This window comes from Pararge aegeria, chromosome 17 (genome assembly GCF_905163445.1).
Source record: "Pararge aegeria chromosome 17, ilParAegt1.1, whole genome shotgun sequence".
Classification (NCBI taxonomy): domain Eukaryota; kingdom Metazoa; phylum Arthropoda; class Insecta; order Lepidoptera; family Nymphalidae; genus Pararge; species Pararge aegeria.
In genome coordinates, this window is record NC_053196.1 from 2,924,868 (window position 1) to 2,943,851 (window position 18,984).

The following is an 18,984-nucleotide window of genomic DNA, read 5'->3' on the forward strand; positions in this document are numbered from 1 at the left end:
GGTGGCGTGTGGATGTAATTAAAAATGACCTATGAAATGATATGAAATGAAATATTACAAAATATGTTAAAGATTACGCGTCCAATTAAATAATAACACACGCATAGCAAGTATAAATGCCTTGTTAGCAACGCGGGAGAATCCATCATGCAATGAATTAATTCATTATTACTAGCGTTTCGTGTGGAACTTTCTAGAAGCACAAATAGAAGGGTCGGCACGGGTCAACGAGGAATGATGGTCGCGGTTTTGGTACACGTAATGATTCGGTCATAATATCATATCTTAATATAGGTTTTCCCAATAACAATGACTTGTACAATGGCAATTTATTATTTAATTTGGTATTTTTTGTTATTCAATGGACATTAGATTTACCATCCCTGCGGAGCGCATGATCTTTATAAAAGCTATAATTATGTGTATATATATATTCGCAAGGCTTACAGGATCTTGTATAAAATATTTCTCAGCGACGGATGTTTCAATGCTATCCGAATGTATCAACAGTGATTCATGAATGAGTAAGGCTGCATGGAATGCCCCATCGCTTATTGCATTTTTATTTTTGAAGTTATACTTCTTTTGGCGCGTTAGGGAAAAATTATGAGAGTAAATTTTTACGATGCGCGCGGACACCGGCACAAAAACCGACACCCTGAAGTTAGCTATAAGGTTTGACAGTGTACACTTTCAATTATTGTCAAAGCCTGAGGGCTCATTTCGGTTTAATTGATTCTATTGTACAAAAATCTCAAATTTTAATGTTGAGTGAAACTTGGTTGTATGATAATGATTCTATTAGTATTCCAAATTTAATTACGTTTATTATATTCATTTCTTTAAGTATGACTTTTAACGCGTGTACATAAGTACACACACGTTTATTTAAACAGATTATTTTTATTCGTCTGAATATTAAATTGTGTCTGACATGTTTTATTGTTTAAACAATCTTTTCATTAAAAACTTTATAGTGTAAAATATGTATTAAAAAAAAAGTCTCTGAAAATACATAACAAACATACCAATTGGTAAACAATCGCCTACATAAACAGAGCAACATGCAGCACGCAGGCATGCATGCACCTACAAAGGGCTGCCCTGTATCCATCTCAATTGCATACGCGATAGACTTTAATGACATGCCTTTTTTTAACTTCCCTTGTAAGTCCAAGACATTTTACATGGAAAAGAACATAGCCTAACTTTTATCCCGATTCCTAAAGTAGTTCCCGATGTCAATTTAAAGTTGTTTTCGAGCTAAGCCGTGGGCAGACAGCTTTGAAATTTCGCATGCATGTCGCCTTGGACTATGGAAAAAGGTCATGTACTTTCTATACCGATTTATCAAATAGTTCCCGTGGTAGGATTAAAAATTGTTAACGAGTGAAGCTTTAGACCTAATTTTGAAGTCCACGCAGAATTATAAAATAGGACCTTATGCAACCCAATAAATTTTCTGCAATAAATGACTTGATCGTATGGTAGGTAGGTGGGTTAGGCACTTTATGCCCATTATCCTGTATTTAACCGCAATTGAAGTGAGCCGAAGTAATGGAAAGCAGATGATAATTGCCATATCGTGCTGTCTATATTTCAGTTAAACGGTATTAGCAAGTCAAATTGCGCAAATAACCAGCGTTAAATCAGGCGGAACGTTCTCGATTCTAATGTTTTGACAGGATCTCTTATTAATCGTTTATCCACAGCCTAAAATACTAAAGGCCTCTCCCAACTGGATGGTTTGTCTATGATAACCACGCTGGGCAGACGGGTTTGTGATCGCAGTAGATGCTAGTAGTAGAACAGAGGACGTTGCTGAACGTTCATAATTTTAAATTGGTGGCCAATATTTTTTTATTTCATGACATTAAAATACAAAATAAATCCAATTCCACATTACTTACTGTGTTGTCAACTCGTCGTGATAGAACTAAAAAGCAAAAGCCTCATCTTAAGTATATACTTTTGCTTTTAATTGAAATGTTATATTTTTTAACTAAGTTACTAACTGAAGAAATATGGTTGAGTAAATAAAACTTGCTGCATATCCGATACCATGAATATTAAATCTAAGAAACAACATTTTATCGTCTTAAACATCTGTAGCCATCGTAGGCAAATATTCAAAATCAATTCAGTTTACTTAAAGTTCATATAAGGGATTACATTTTGTTTAATTTGAGGTCAGCTCCTCGTATTCAGTACCCATGGGAAAATTGTCTTGCTAGAGTGATCAGATCTACAGAGTCTCGTCTCACGTCTCTAGTTTTTCCTTCAGCACCGAATTAAAATTGCCCTCAAATATTGAAATATTATATTTTTTTCTAATAATTACGCTTTGTACAAAATAAGTAGGTTCGCTGCGCTGAAGTAAGAGAAAAACTATTTTATCCTATCTTATAAAGTGCACTTTATCCCTTGCGAGAGCCTAATTGGTCTACAGCAGAGTTTAAAACACAATTTTCTGTATCTTCTCGGCGCGCGGCGGCTCGACTCTAATCGACTCTAATCATTATCTGATAACTAATATTTAAATTAGTTTAAATTTAGACCCTTACGGTCTAAATTTAAACTACATTGAGATATCACATCGGCACACGTAAGATGTCTAGATCTGCATTATAAAACGTAAAAAAGTGCTTTCAAATTCTGACATAATGATGGTCGTTAATTTTTTTAACACGAATGTAAATTTAATTAAAATGAAAAAGATAAAAATGAGTAGTTATCTCATAATAGCTCACATGCACTTTCGTTTTGTACCTTTATTATATATTTTTGTTTGAAAAAGAAATCCTTCTAAGTTTGGAGCATTATCTCAAAGTATGTCTATAGGTATTCCACAACTCACAAGGTACCTATTGCGGTAAGTGTGTTCAAGAACTATATTTTTAATCTAAGTTCTCCTAACCTTTTAACTATTAGCGTTAATAACAAACACAACAATAAGCATCTACTAGGCCTTGGGTGTGATTACAGCCTAGTGCTAGTTGCACACTAGACTACTAACTCACTTCTCATAATATCACTATTACTCGATTAAGAGAGATGATTATAATTCCTAGTAACGTATACTTATGTTTTTAAATAAAAGTAATCGAATAAAAAAGTTGACTATCCTAACTCATTTTAATGACTTGATTTATGACGATAGTAACATATTATTTAATCAGTGCATTTACGAGTATGTGTGCCTATTGAACGTGTTAGTAAACTTTTGTCTTAAAATTCTAAATTCAAACTATGTGTGTCACTGTGTGTATAATATGTGTATGTTTGTTACCTATATTCTGGACACATACTGCACTAATATTACACTACTATTATACATATTGATGAAATTTAACACACATATAACTTGCACTTTTAAAGATGGATTTTTTTTTATCCTTATAAAGCGCTAGAGTAACGTTTCCGGGGGATCAAAAAATATAGCATTTGTTACCACGGCATTGTATGCACGGCTTCAAAGATAAACCAATTTGCATAGCTTGGATGCCGGAGACGGAATAAGATATTTTTTATAATTGGAAACGTAACGGTTCCCGCGGCATTGTTAAAAAGAAGCAAAAAGACGAAGACGCGTGCAGCAGCACGTAGTGTTATATTATTTACTCACAATAATGTATTTTACGATAGATAAAACTTATAATGAGTTGGTACGTTACGACGAAAGTGCAAGTTATTATGAGACCACTTTCTCCTTCTATATCAGACGAGATATCTTCTTCATTCAAATTATAATTACGTTCGAATGAAAAAATAAACGACCGTTAAAGGAAAGTTATATCAAACTTTGCGAGCTAATATTTTACGTTTTACAATATTAATTAAATTACTGACAATATTAATTAATTAATATTACTATACTACGACAATACACACATCGCCATCTAGCCCCAAAGAAAGCGTAGCTTGTGTTATGGGTACTAAGATAGCTGTTGAATATTTTTATGAATATAATACACATAAATAATTATAATATACAGATAAACACCCAGACACTGAAAAACAACCATGTTCATCACACAAACATTTTCCAGTTGTGGGAATCGAACCCACGGCAGTCGAGTCAGAAAGCAGGGGCAGCGACCCTGTTGCTTTCTTTGCTTTCGGCGCAGTGGCGCCAATCGGCCGTCGAGTATATACAACGTGTAACAGAATTTGGAAATAATATTAAGGATGCATAAGTATATTTCATAAGGGAACCCCTGTAAAAATGATAAATCAAAAGAAGTATATTTATTTTTCAATACAAAGGAAAAAATTCTAAGTGTTTACCTAAGACACTCCTATATAAGATAAATGACCGACACGCGCATAGTACCTACGCTACGCGACGCGTACCGAATAAAGTGGCAGGAGTTACATGATTTTAATTTGCATGTTTGAGGGCTGTATCTAATTTCTTATAGCAATGACTATGGCAGTAATTTATTCAAAAACTATTAGATTGTCGGTTTTTTACAGTACATAATGTACCTTTAAATCCTGTGAAGTATTATTTCGGTTTTCATTTACAGGTTGTATAAATCAATTGTAAAAATGAAGATTTAATTCCCCATCGACATAATTATGCCTGAAATACTTTCTGAGCGATGTAATGTATTTTGACAGACGGGTGTTCGGCTACAGCACTCTCCTGGCCAGTATCCTCACTCTCCTGTCTCCCTGGGCCGCTGCAGCTGGCTTCGGCTGGATAGTGGCACTCAGAGTGGTTCTGGGCTTCCTGCTCGGGGCTACATGGCCCGCCATCCTCCCCATGGCGTCGAAATGGATCCCGCCGATGGACAGATCCAAGTTCATGTCAAATATGATGGGTAAGTGGAATTTTCTTCTTTATATTTATATACCTTCTACTTCGTCCGCGTTTGTTTTTGTTTTTAAACCTCCCCCGATGCAAACAACGCGACGAGGAGTTGTAAGTTGGACGCATCTGTGTGTGTGTGTGTTCGTCTGCTTTGGCATCGTATATCCCGAACGGATAAACACATTCTGATTTAAAAGTGAATTTGTCGGGAGTGTTCTTAGCTGTGTTTCATGAAAATCGATCCAAGATGGCCGACGCCTTCAAGTGGATTACTTACTTTTTTTTTTAAAACTCCCGCAATATCGGTGTTAAATGAAAGGGTTTGACTAGTAAGTAGGAGAATATTATACACTATGACAAATTTCAGATCTAAGTTGGACGTTGCATCAAAATGGAGTCATTTTCATAACTACCTTAACATGACTTTTTTTATTCCACTACAAGTTAGCCCTTGACTGCAAGGCTCACCGTGTTGTAAGTGATGCAGTCTGAAGGTAGCGGGCCAACAGGTTATGAAATGGCACCCCTGTTGGCTACTTCGCGGATCCGGAACGCTTAATCTCTTGTCGGCACGTCTTTGTCTGAAGGGCGTTAAGTAGCCACGGCCAAAGCCAGACATAACTTAATTATTTTTAATTGTTCTTCTAGGAGTAGTGTAGGCGTTATTTTATCGCGCGGGAGATGCGAGAACAATGTGCGTTGTAATGACTAATATTAAATGATAAGCGGTGATAGCCTAGTGGTTAGGACTTTGGCTTCAACTTTGGGGGGGGGGGGGGGAGGGGGTCTTACGTTCAAACCCCGGCAATGCAAACTCTAACTATTCTAAGTTATGTACGTTTTAAGTAATTGAATATCAATTGCTTTAATGGCTTATAAATTATCACTAGGAAACCTGCATGAGAGCTTTCCATAATGTTTTCGAAGGCGTGTGAAGTCCACCAATCCGCACTTGGCCAGAGTGGTTGACTGCATCCTAAACACTTCTCATTTTGGGCGGAGACCCGTATCCTGTATTGGGCCGGTAATGCGTTGATATAGTGACGATGATAAAGATGAAATGTTAAATGACGTGAGTACTATTGATAATAATGTTTATCGTTCTTCAACATCCGAGAAGTGATGATGATTGATGAGTGACGTAAACACAAACTGACAATTAGGCGTCGTGAGACGCAAAAAGAGTAGTTTAAATAATAAGTCGCCTTGACCGGAGATTACGTTCCATTGTTAATGGCTTTGTTATCAATCTACTTCCGACGTCAGTTAATCTTAGGGCTGTCAACGTCTAACTAAATAAACTAAGATAAAGACAAAAACTCATTTTCAAAGCAAACTTCCTTGTTACCAAAACCGTATAATGTTAATCAAATAATTAATTGACTTTACATTGACATCCGGAGCATCCTCAGGAGATCTTGACATAACATTTTAAAGTTAACATCTGAGGATGCTCCGGTTTCGGGGCGAAACGTGCGTAGAGGTTACATTGCCGAAGATCTGTTTGGTGTGGAGTTTAAGGATTGAAGGAATTATAAATTACACCATACAGATTCTCCTGCTTTTCGCGGAATATAGCAAATTAGGCTTAATTTTCATGATATATCATGGATTTCCGCAAAGTAACGCCTGCTTCTATTAATGAATGAAAACACTTTTATTGTACACCACATAAACATATAGCAAAATTGTAAATAAATTTTCTTTGGCGTAAAACAAAGCTCGAGAAGAGAGAACAATGTATGTTTATTAGTAGTAAAATAATATAAATATGTTTTAAATGTAGTAAAGTTTTGTATCTGAGCTCGTCCGGGCGACTTTTACCACCATTCTCATTCCTACAGCCAAGTTGCATAGCTGTGTTCCAGTCTAAAAGTTGTGGTTGTCGGTATAGTTACAGGCACACGAGATTTGAAACCTACGTCTCAGGTTCATGGAACCATAGCGACTTACTTGTAGGACGAGTTCTTAGTATGCCCTGCGAACTCTTGCCCTTGCCCTTGTTTATGGGCGATAGTTATCCACTTACCATTGAGTGGGTAATCTGTTTGTTCCGACAGTAATAACTAAATAGAAAACACACGAAGAAAGCAAACGTAATATGTTAAACAACTACAGACAAAGACAAGCAAAATTGTCTTATTCGCACATTCACAGGATCTTCTTAGGAAATATATAAAAAAACCAGGTTGCTTACTAGTATATTTTAAAGCAGTATTATAATAAAACGATAGTTTATTTGACTTACCTCGTCTTACCTAAAAATAATGTTTTTTTTTATGTATTAGCTTCTATTTTTATTAAGCACTCCCTGATCATTTATAGAAGGTTTCAATCTCCAGTTTCTCTCTGTTTTTCTCTTATACTTTGGTTATTTCATATATAAAGGGCGCTTTTGGTCCGGGAGTAACAGTTAGACCATGCCCATAAGTGAACAGTTAGACGTCTTATATTTTATATAAATATTAATTTTAGTTTGTAATTATTATTTTCATTAATAAATAAATTATAGACTAGTATTGACAACCCTAATTCGTCACTTAGTATATTTTATTCATATTGTTATCGTGCGAACGGAACACTTCGCTACGGTCTCGCGCGGCAACATGGCGGCGGAGGCGCGCGCAGGCGTGGTCGCTGACGTCACGGCAATGCCGGCGCTCGATTGGTCAGCGCAACACGACCGCGCGGATTAACCTTGCGCAACGGTTGCTATGCGCGGGTAGTCCGGTTCGCAGAAATGCATCTTCGTTTTATTTTCGTATGGCAGTTGCGGTCGTACAAGTCACAACACGAGTAGGGTAGTGATACGCTTAAAATAAAATATTCATGTTTTACTCACAGAAGTAAATAAAGATTTTTTTATTGTTAGATGGCATACCAATTCTATAGTTATAGGCTAGACCTAAAGTATACTAGTATATTATATCTACTTGACTGCTCTAAGCGATGATACAGTCAAAATTCTAAATTAATGTACTTTAAGCTTGGCTCACTATATAAGCACTTTTAATAGTCGAGTATGTCTGTTTAGTGACTCTAGATGCTAAAACAGACATGCTCGAAGTTAGATCCTACGTCAAACTCCGCAGTTGCTCTTTAGAAAGTCAAAAATAGAAGCATAGTCATCAAAAGCATTACAGTAAATATAGTTTATTAAACGGTTTTCCTGGCACATTTATAGACCGGGTCCCAATAACCAGACCTTAAAAGTCTTCATCGTCATCACAGAATTAAAAGCACATAGAAACCGTGTACACGACTAATATTGATGAATCAAAAACCACTCCACTTTGGCAGTGTAGTGTTTGACGGCCGAATGGGCAGCAACCCTGTTTTCTGAGTCCAAGGTCTTGGGTTCGATTCCCACAACTGGAAAATGTTTGTGTGATGAACATGAATGTTTTTCAGTGTCTGGGTTTTTATTTGTATATTATAAATATTTATGTGTAATATATTCATCAGCTATCTTAGTACCCATAACACAAGCTCTTACTTTGGGGCTAGATGGTGTGTTTTGTCGTAGTATATTTATTTATTAATTTTATTTAATTTCTTAAATATAGCTCAACGGGTACATACCACGATAATATTTCCTCCCGTCGAGTCCCGTCGTGACCACGATCCATGCAACTGGGTCGAAATATCGACAAATCCAAAAATATTATCGTGGTATGTACCCGTTGAACTTTATTTAAGAAATGTTGATTAACCACGAAAATCTTAGTTTATAATGTTTAATTAATTTAATTTAATAACTACGTCCGTTAACTTAAACCTAAATTTTGCCTGTTTCATGATCATAGGTGGGCAGGGTGGCCAGATCGATTCTTCCTGTTATCGGGATCAATAACCGATTTTTCGGGATTTTAGGGCTTTGGTCGGGAGAAATAAAAAATAAGTTAATAATATGAATTATACATAATATATTAAGTAAACAAACATATTTTTGCATTGCACTGTAGATATAAGAAAAAAAACAGTAGGTATTTGTGACACATAAGATAAAAACCGAATGAGCATGTTTATTGTTTTTGTTCTTGCCATAAGTATTTGTAATTTTTTTTGTGTCTTGTTTGCAAGTTTCGTTTGACGAAAATGTGAACTTAAAATTATCGGACTTGTTTTTCGGGAGATTATTTGCTTTGTCGGGAGTCGGATACAAAAATTCGGGAGAATCCCGCCAACTCCCGACCGTCTGGCAACCCTATTAAGGTGGGTGAGGTTGCGACGATCGTAATGGTTGCGTGGGAAGCTTTGTTTGTTGAGTTTGCGAAACAAATCGCCTTCGCAAGCTACGGATCGTCGCTCGGCCGATAGTCATTGTCTCTAAGGTTGCCAATACTCATATTTTGTTTAAAGCGATGAGATGATAGGAGCGATGTTAGTTTCACACTCCAACCTCCCTTTTATGATCATCATCATCATCATATCAACTCATTGCAGGGCACCTCTCCTTCCACAATGAGAAGGGGTTAAGGCCGTAGTCCACCACGCTGGCCCAGTGAACAGTACAGTAGGGAGAACTTTCAGGTATGCAGGTTTCCTCACGATGTTATCTTTCACCGTTGAAGCAAGTGATATTTTAATCACTTAAAACGCACATAACTTAGAAAAGTTAGAGGTGCGTACGTGCTGGGATTCGAACTCGTCCCCCGGAAAGTGAAGTCTAACTCCTACACACTGTGCTATCACCGCTTGTTGGGGGTATCAAACTCAGGCATACCCCTGGCACACACCTCAAAATTTTGGGAACTATTTGATTTTTTTTATTTAAGTAATTAAACATCACTTGCTTTAACGGCCAAAGAACACATCGTAAGGAAAGCTTGCTTGAAAGTTTATAATGTTCTCAAAAGCGTGTGCAGTCTACAGATCTGACCAGATTGTTGCCTAAACCCATCCCATTCTAGCGCACAGCCAGCAATAGTGGGTGGGTAATAGTTTATAATGATAAAATATATATTTTTTTTTTTTATAAAAAAAATAAACTACGACAATACACACATTGCCTTCTAGCCCCAAAGTAAGCGTAGCTTGTGTTATGGGTACTAAGATGACTGATGAATTTTTTTTTTTATAATATACATAAATACTTATAATATACAGATAAACACCCAGACACTGAAAAACATTCATGCTCATCACCGAACATTTTCCTGTAGTGGGAATCGAACCCACGGCCTTGGACTCAGAAAGCAGGGTCGCTGCCCGCTGCGCCAATCGGCCGTCAAATATTGAGTTAAGTGTTTGCAAAACATAGGCGTAGTCGGTGGTCGCATATTCAAATAAAGCTCAAACGAAGTTAGTGGTTTTACACAGTTCAATTGGCAGTGTTGGCAAGCCACGGTATAATGAACACCTTTATGCTGGCCACCGACTACGCCTGTTATAAAATTAGGGTTTAAATCTTTTTAAATGATATATGTATTTGTATCTTTACATTTTGGTATTTATGTATATCTATCAACACTCTTGGCACTATCCCGTTCTCTTGCTGTAAGTCCTATCTACAAAGGTTGCCTGTAAGAGATTGCTTGCAGCAATAAGGCCGCCTTTGCATGTCTACATTGTGTACTGTATACTCCTTACTGTTTCTTTTCCTGTATGTTATACGTGCAATAAAGTGTTTCTTCTTCTTCTTTTTATACTTACCCACGTTTTTCAGCCTTATTTTTTTTAATTTCTAAAAAATTTAAATTTTCTCCATAGTCGAGTTTTAGTTTTGAACTTTTATATTTATTTATTTAATTAATAGATGTTTGTTGGTATAGCGGCAATAGAAATACACGCTATGTGCAAATTTTTACTTACAGACGGACAGTGGACAAAAGGTACCTATACTAATACAAGTATAATAAGTATGTCAAGCAAATTATACACATCTTGTATGCTAGTATACAATCTGGCAGCCCTGATTGGCTCCCACATGCGTTTTATTGAGGCCAATGGTCATACGACGGTCGTATATTAAAATTTCAATTTCAACACATGACACTTTTTGCTTAATCCAAAGCGAATTATTGCGAATACTCGTATAAACTTGCTGCTATGTTTTTTTACTTTGAATAAAAATACCTAGGTACTTATGTAAAAAAATAAGTATGACGTCGGGAATTCCCTGAAATTGGTATGACTACCGTACTCCCTAACGGGTTAGCCCGCTACGATCTTAGACTGCATCAGGCGAGATTGCAATCAAGGGCTAACTTGTAGTGAAATAAAAAATGAAAAGGAAGTAGTTTTACTTCTCTACTCTAACCATCAGAAAAAGGCGGGAAATCCCGGTTTCGACCCGTGGTTGGGGCAAGTGGATATTTATTATTTTAGAATTTTCTGTGGTCTGGTCTAGTGGGAGGCCGTGGATAGTTACCACGCTAGGCCAGTTAGCGTTCCCGTAGAAATCTAAATATAAAAATAAACTAACATATAATAAATAGCAGACCCAGCGCCATCTGTCGGTCTGATTGTGAATCTAAACCATCCAGGGTGCCACCCAAACGCATACCAAAAAAATCATTCAAATCGGTCCGGCCGTTTAGGAGGAGTTCAGTGACATACACACGCACACAAGAAATATATATATAAGATTAAAAAATAGTTGTTTAGTGTTAAGTGGCCGGAATTTTACAATACCAGCACAGAGTTAGGTTGCTGTCCTCAGTCGTGAAGAGCACATTAAGCCGCCGCGTCTGTACCTAACGGTTATTATCACTAGCATGTGATAATAATCTTAAAACCCAGAAAAATCCGCATTGAGGCATTGTGGGACACTGCTATTTTTTCTCCTACTGTGAGTCTGTGCCCAGAAGTGAGACTTTTTTAAAATTCTATTTCAAGTTAGCCTTGGACTGCAATCTCCCTTGGATGCAAGAGATGGTGCAGTCTAAGGTAGTTCCGGGTTAGCCTTTTAGGGGTATGGCAGTAATATTAAATTCATACCCCTTGAAGGTTTCTATGCGACGCGTTTGTCATTAGTGTGGTAGCTGAAAAAGCTTCCCATCAGAAATCATAAATTAATTTCTAAATTGCCGCTTCTGCTGATGGAATCCCAGACTTCCGCTCATAAGATCACTGCGTAATGGCGTTAGCAAGGCACGGTGTGGATCCGTGGCGCGGCGTCGGGGGAACGATTGTATGGAAGTTAGCTAATATCAAAGTTAATAGTTAATATCAAAGCGGACAGTATTGTCATGGGAAGCGGTAAAGTGGGAAGAATTCACCAAAACAAACCAACCCAAAAGGGGCCAATGTTTTTAATCGATTTTACTAAAACAACATAAGATAAGAGGTCTATTATACTCATAAAGTACCTACCCACAGACTGACATATTATTCTCGTTCTAATTTCAACGCAGAGACCAGACAGGTCATGAAGGAAAATTTTCTCAATCGTATCTTTTAACATAGCGCCGCTATATTTAAGTACACGCGTCATTAAATTTAATTCACAATATAATGACCAGTGATAACAAACTTCTCTGAGACGTGCTGATAACGTTATCAAGCTGTGACGATGCGCCAACGCCTCTTATTGTTTCACTAGCGGTTGCCCGCAACTTCGTTTAACAGTTCTGATAGGAAAATGTTCCCATGCAAACTTTCAGCAACTCTCTAACTCTCTAGTCATCATGACTATCAACCCATTACCGGTCCAGTAAACGGGTCTCCCCTCCCCCCCTCCTCTCAGAAGGCTTAGGCCGGCAACTAAACTGGCAAAATACGGATTGGTACACCCAGACGCCTTTGAAAACTTTATTGAGAACTTTCAGGAATACTGGTATCTCCACACTGTTTTCTTTCACCGTTAAAGCAAGTGTTATTTTAACTGCTTTAATTTAAAACGCACATAACTCTTAAAACGCTCTGAAAAGTAATAGAACTCATACCCCCCGAAAAGGAGGCTGAAACCGAAAGTACTAGGCTATAACGTCATCACGTCATGTCGCTAACATCAATATATCTTCCAACCTGCATGTTGTTTATTTTTTTTAACCTACCGTTTAATGACCTCCCGACAGACAGAATAATCTCTGGATCTACTGAACCTATTTCGAAAATTCTTTCACTAATATAATGCCACATTATTTGTGATTGCCATAGACTATATATTAAACTGAAAATTGAAAAGAATTTTGCGTAGTAGTCGAACGAAAACGTTCCTTTCGAAACGATGGAAGTACGAGTATGTCGGAATTGTTTCTTTAAAGTTCTAAAAACAGTCCGCGACGACATAAGGCAATTTTTTTGAGGTTGACTCATCCGTCATACGCAGGCGTAAGTCGCAATAAGGAGCTTATGGGATCCCACGGTAGAGACTTAGGATGACCAAGGGGTCGGAGTGACGGAGGATAGAGGGACATGTGGGTATTGAGAGCTGCTTCTAACCGCCTCCGATGGAGAAATTTGACTACTCCAATGCCCACCAAGGGCTGTAAAGCTTTGGTGATGAAGACGTATTTCCATAGTTCTACCCTAAAACTGTTTTATTTGTCTGTGACGTGACAAAGTACCGTCTTAGGTAATACCTAAGTGTTGATATGGGTATGGGAACACGCGAGCAGATAAGAAACGGTGATATCACTTTCGATAACGTTATCACACTGTGACGAGTCGCCTACGCCTCTTATTGTTTCATAATACGCGTGCAACCATCAGGTTATAGGTTACGGTCAAGTGGAACATTTCGTAAACTACTCAAAATATTTATTTGTTAAGGGCGTCCATACACGTTGCAATCCGTACTTAGCAATACCGGTAGCGACTTAATGCACGTGTATGTCCAGAAGAGATGTCAAGTTCAGTGAAATTTATATTTATATTACTCCATTCATGTAGGTATTTTTTATTTAACACAAAATTGTAACTTTGAAGATACCGGCCAAGTACGAGTCGGACCCGCGTACGAAGGGTTCCTTACCATTTTTTATAAAATTCATGTTGCTGCATATTTTTTAGTATTTGTTGTTGCCACTATGGCAACAGAAATAAATCATCTGTGATGATATCATCACATACACCGTAGTGATAGACAGACAGACAGACGGACGGACAGCGGAGTTTTAGTAATAGGGTCCCGTTTTACACTATGGATAGGTTTGGAATCCTAACTTTAAATTTCGGTAACTTCATTTTTTTAAAGAGAAGGCTTTGCGGCTCGGCGCTGGTAGTCTGATTACCAAATCGTCAGAATAACATATGTTTTCTGCTGTGAAGAACTGCAACAATATAAATTATTTCAGTTTCTATCAACCTCATTTAGGAGCAATCACCTCCTTAACAGAAATAATCCGATATTGCAACAAAAACAAATCAAGGGCTCGCAAAACCCTCACAGCGGCCTTAAAACATAACACGTTAGAAATGTCCTCAACAATTAGGTCTAGGGCACCTTGGAGGAAAAGTCCATTGTCGTTTCATTAGCACCTTCCCGACTTGACCTCTTAAAAGTTCGATATTGGAATTTTATACAACTTGTAACCGAATAACCAAATACTGTTGAAGATTGCATAAGAATATTTCATAAGGGGGGTCATTAATGGGGTGATGCCCATTAAAATATAAAATCAAAAGTAGCATATTTATTTTTCCATATATTCTATTTCAAAACATAAAATGTGTTTATTTATGAGAACCCTATTGAAGATAAAAGACCAACACGCGCATGGTACCTACGCTACGCAACGCGTAGCTAATAAACTGATATCAGTCACTTAATTTTAATTTTGCGTGTGATGTTAGGGTTGTATTTGATTTAATTCAGTAAAAACTGTGACAATGGTTTACTCAAAAACTATTAGCGTTTCGGTTTCACAGATAAGTCTCAGAGACAGTAAATAATGTACCTCTAAAGCATCTGAGGTAATATTTCGGTTTTCATTTGCACGTTGTATATATCGGTTTTCTATCCTAATAATAGCCTATGACAGACAATGAATGAATGAATACACTTTTATTGTACATCACAGAGAAAATTAACAGAGATACAAATACAAAAGCACAATAAGGTAGAACGTACAATTTGGCGGCCTTATCGCTAAATAGCGATCTCTTCCAGGCAACCAAAGGCATAGAAGAAAATGCTATACGAAATTAGTAAAACAAACATTAGTGAAATATTAGGATTTTAAACTAAATTAACATAAAATAAACTTATAACATAGTACATATTAAACACAACATATGAAATATATGTACAAAAATATAATATGTATTCCATACATATAAACAAACATATTAACATACTCTACTATAAATACATAATTTAAAAAAAAAAAAGGTATCTTATCACAAAGTTAGGAAAGTCATACATGGTCCAATTGTCTGTCCAAAGTGGTCTATTTGCTTAGATACGGTAGATAAGGTTGTGCCGTGCTGTCTTGGTCCGTGCGGTATTCGGCAGAAAAGGGTTTTTTCGGGTTTGATACCCTACGCCGAACAGATGTATTTTATTATCGATTCAGAACGTAATGATGTATGATCCTTTATTAAAATATACACTTTACAACGAACCCAACATTTTGCGCGTTGAAAAATAGTGTCTATTTTACTCATATTTTTTATTTTTATATCTTTATCATAATACCATCGGAGGCCACCTGGAGTTTACCACCGTCTGATTATTATTTTTTCTTCCAGCGTCATCTCTCGGTGCTGCCATGACGATGCCGATTTGCGGTTTCCTCATAGCGCACTTCGGATGGGAGTCGGCCTTCTATTTCACTGGTAAAGTAATTTATATATTTGTTGCATGTATTAGTTTATAATAATCGTAACCCATAGCCCAGTGCCCACAAACCACAGCCCGTTAGCCACAGTGGTTAGGACTTCGCTTTTAATTTTGGGGGGCCAAGTTCGGATCCCAGCACGCAGTGGCGTGCATAGAGGGTATGCATAGGGTATGCAGATGATATAAAATGAAGAAAATCTCCAGTACGAGTTATAAATACTTAAGGGCCTACCCTTAAGTAATACCCTTAACTCCTACCTTTTTAATAACTCTTTCTTTGTCTAAGTTTTCTGGAGAATTTCTTCATTTTATATCATGTGCATGACCTGTGCATACCTTCTATGCTGCCAGCACGCACCTCTAACTTTTCATCATTAGTCATGTGCTTTTTGTGTAATTCAAATATCACTTGCTTCAACGGTTCAAGTTCAAGTCCAGCAAAAATTATTCATCAGTTATCTTAGTCCCATAACACAAGCTACGCTTACTTTGGGACTAGATGACGACGTGTGTATTGTCGTAGTATATATATTTAATTCATTTATTGTTTTTTTTTTTTTCTAACTTCAGAATGATGTACAAATAAAGAGTTAAATAAAATAAATAAATAAATATGGCGATGTTAACTGTATGTTATTCTTCAGGTATAATCGGCGTGATGTGGTCGGTTTCCTGGTTCGCGGTGGTGTACGACACGCCCGCACAGCATCCCCGCATCTCGGAGACTGAGCGGAACCATCTGATGAAAGCGCTGCCCCAAGACACAAACAATGGAGTGAGTATTTCACCTACTTTTTGACTTGGAACCCAAAATTTTCAGATGCGAATGAACCCGGCAGTGATAATGTGATCTCCCAAGGGAACTGTGCTGAATTTCCTACCTCGTAGTATGAACTGAAATGAAAACGGCCAAGATATACAACGTTTAAATGAAAACGGAAATATTACTTAACATGCTTTAGAGGTACATTATTTACTGTCTTATATATAGTAAGACGCTAATAGGTTTTGAGTAAACCACTGCGATCGTTTTTATTGAAAGAAATCAGATGCAGCATATAAACCAATTCAGAAGGTTCTAAGTGTTTACGTGTGACAGCCCTATAGATGATCAATGACCCGCGCATAGTACGCTACGCGACGCGTACCTAATTATGTGACAAGAGTCACTGGATTTTAATTTTGCCTGTGATGTAAGAGCTGTATCAGATAGCTTTCAGTAAGAACTATGGCAGTGGTTTAAACAAAAACTACTAGCGTTTCGGTTCCACAGATAAGTCTTAAAACCAGTAAATAATGTTATTTTAAAGCATGTGAAGAAATATTTGGTTTACATTCACACGTTTTGTAATGTGCTCATATTCAATCTCATCAATCCGACCTGATAAACCTATGTCAATAATTAATTAATCTTTGAGAACGCGGAATTTTGTTGATAACCTACGGATTGTAATACGGATGTATTTAATATACACCGCGATGGAATATATACGCTACCAAAGCGCATATACCTGCCTATACTTTGGATTCATACTGATAATCAGCGTAGCAGTATTTCATGGCAGTTACCCACAGAGCGAAGGTGACACATTACACTACATTTAGTTATTTAAGTGTATTTTTTTCTTCTGTTCTAAGAATTGTCTAACTAGAAAGAAAGAAAGAAAGAAAAATTTATTTTTTACATTGCGCCACACATTACAATATTCCCAAAACCACATATGTTATGTGTGGCACAACCTAGAAAAAAGGTGCCAGCTCAGCATTGTGCTGCATGCGCCAGTGAGCATACAGAGCTGATTTTCAGTTGGCACCTTGTACCAGGTAACCACGGAAATACGTAGCCATCCACTGACCACATTTTAATATTTTAATTTAAATGCTTAGTTTAACAAAAATCAATCGGAAAAAAAATACAACAATAAAACTAATACTAATGAACTAACTAAATAAATAATATCATCGTCATTTTGTTTTGTTACTAACATTGTTTAATATTTATTTCGTGTTTATTTTATTATTTTTATAATTGTTTAAATGGAATTTGTGCTTCTTTTAATGTAATTCAATTGTATTTCTATTTTTATTATATATATATTTCTTTAAAATGGTAATTTCAATGAATATGGGCTACGCCTGAAATAAAAACTTATTTTAAATTACTATCATTTATTGATTTTCATTTTTTTTTTTTTAATTCTTAACAATGCTTAAAAATATAAAAAGAAACTATTAAAAATTTATAAGAAGAAACATCCACCCTCCGCTTGCGGGGCCTTTGAATGCCCAAGCAACGGGCGGTCAGGGCTACAGAGTGAGGAAACTGAGAGGTACCTAGCGTATTTGCCCGTTTTATAAAAATTATCACACGTGCCAAACAGATTATCGCGATTATTGTTAATCAATATTAAATCCTAATTAACAACGATAAACAAGTGTCCGTCATAGTCTGATTCATAATTTATTACTTACGATTTTCGTCGGATTTTAATGATAGTTTCGTTTACGTAACTATATTTCTATACGTATTACGTTAGAATATTACACAAACTGCCTAATTCGTCCAGTGGTTAGCTATAGTATGTTTAATTACTCTATCTATTGATCAGGAGTTCCCGGGTTCGAATCCCGGTCACAACACCTCTAACTTAAGTGAGTTTTAAACCATTAAAATATCTTTAGCTTCTGTAGCGCTGAGAATATAAGTAGGAGGGTTCGATTCCCAGCAGAGGCAATTGGGGAATTTATATTTTCTGAATTTTCTCTTGTCTTGTCTGTTGGGAGGCTTGGCTAGTTCCACCCTACCGACAAAGACGTGCCGCTGTGCCGCTAAGCAAATTAGTATGCCGACCCCTTTTAGGGGTATGACTACCATACTCCCTAACAGGTTAGCCCGCTACCATCTTGGACTGCATCATGACTTACCACCAGGTGAGATTGCAGTGAAGGGCTAACTTGTAGTGGAATCAAAAAAAATGTGCAGGGAAACATCGTAAGGAAATGCATTCCTGAGAGTTCTCGAAGGCGTGTGAAGGCCAGCGTGGTGGACTACGGCCTAATAAACCCTTTCTCCTTGTGGGAGGAGACCCTTGACCTGTATTGGGCCGGTAATGGGTTTATTTATTTAAACTCTTTATTTGTACACCACTTGTGTAGTGGTTTAGGGAAATAAAGGACGGATGGGGAGAAACACAAAGACTGGAGTAGAATAGAATACAAAAGACGGCCTTATCGCTTAAAAGCGATCTCTGCCAGGCAACCTTAGGATTTGTACAACACGAGCGAGAACAAACAGGTGGTATAAAATTGTTATAAACCTACATTTTAATAAATAAGATTACAGAAACAAAAATGGGTTGTTAAGATGAGATGTTTGCAGTTGCGTAGGAAATTGGAAAATCGCCAGTATGAGTTATAAATACTTAAAAGTAGGCTTTTG

The 18,984-nt window shown here is 37.0% G+C and overlaps 1 protein-coding gene across 2 annotated transcripts in view; it reads left to right on the top strand.

The window, feature by feature from the left end:
* Positions 1-18,984, top strand: part of LOC120630985 (sialin) — a 76,697-nt gene that overhangs the window by 40,249 nt on the left and 17,464 nt on the right. For both annotated transcript variants that reach the window (XM_039900367.1, XM_039900368.1), the window contains exons 5-7: positions 4,624-4,826; positions 15,455-15,541; positions 16,190-16,320. In XM_039900367.1, coding sequence (XP_039756301.1) covers positions 4,624-4,826; positions 15,455-15,541; positions 16,190-16,320 — 421 coding nt within the window. The remainder of the gene's footprint in view (positions 1-4,623; positions 4,827-15,454; positions 15,542-16,189; positions 16,321-18,984) is intronic.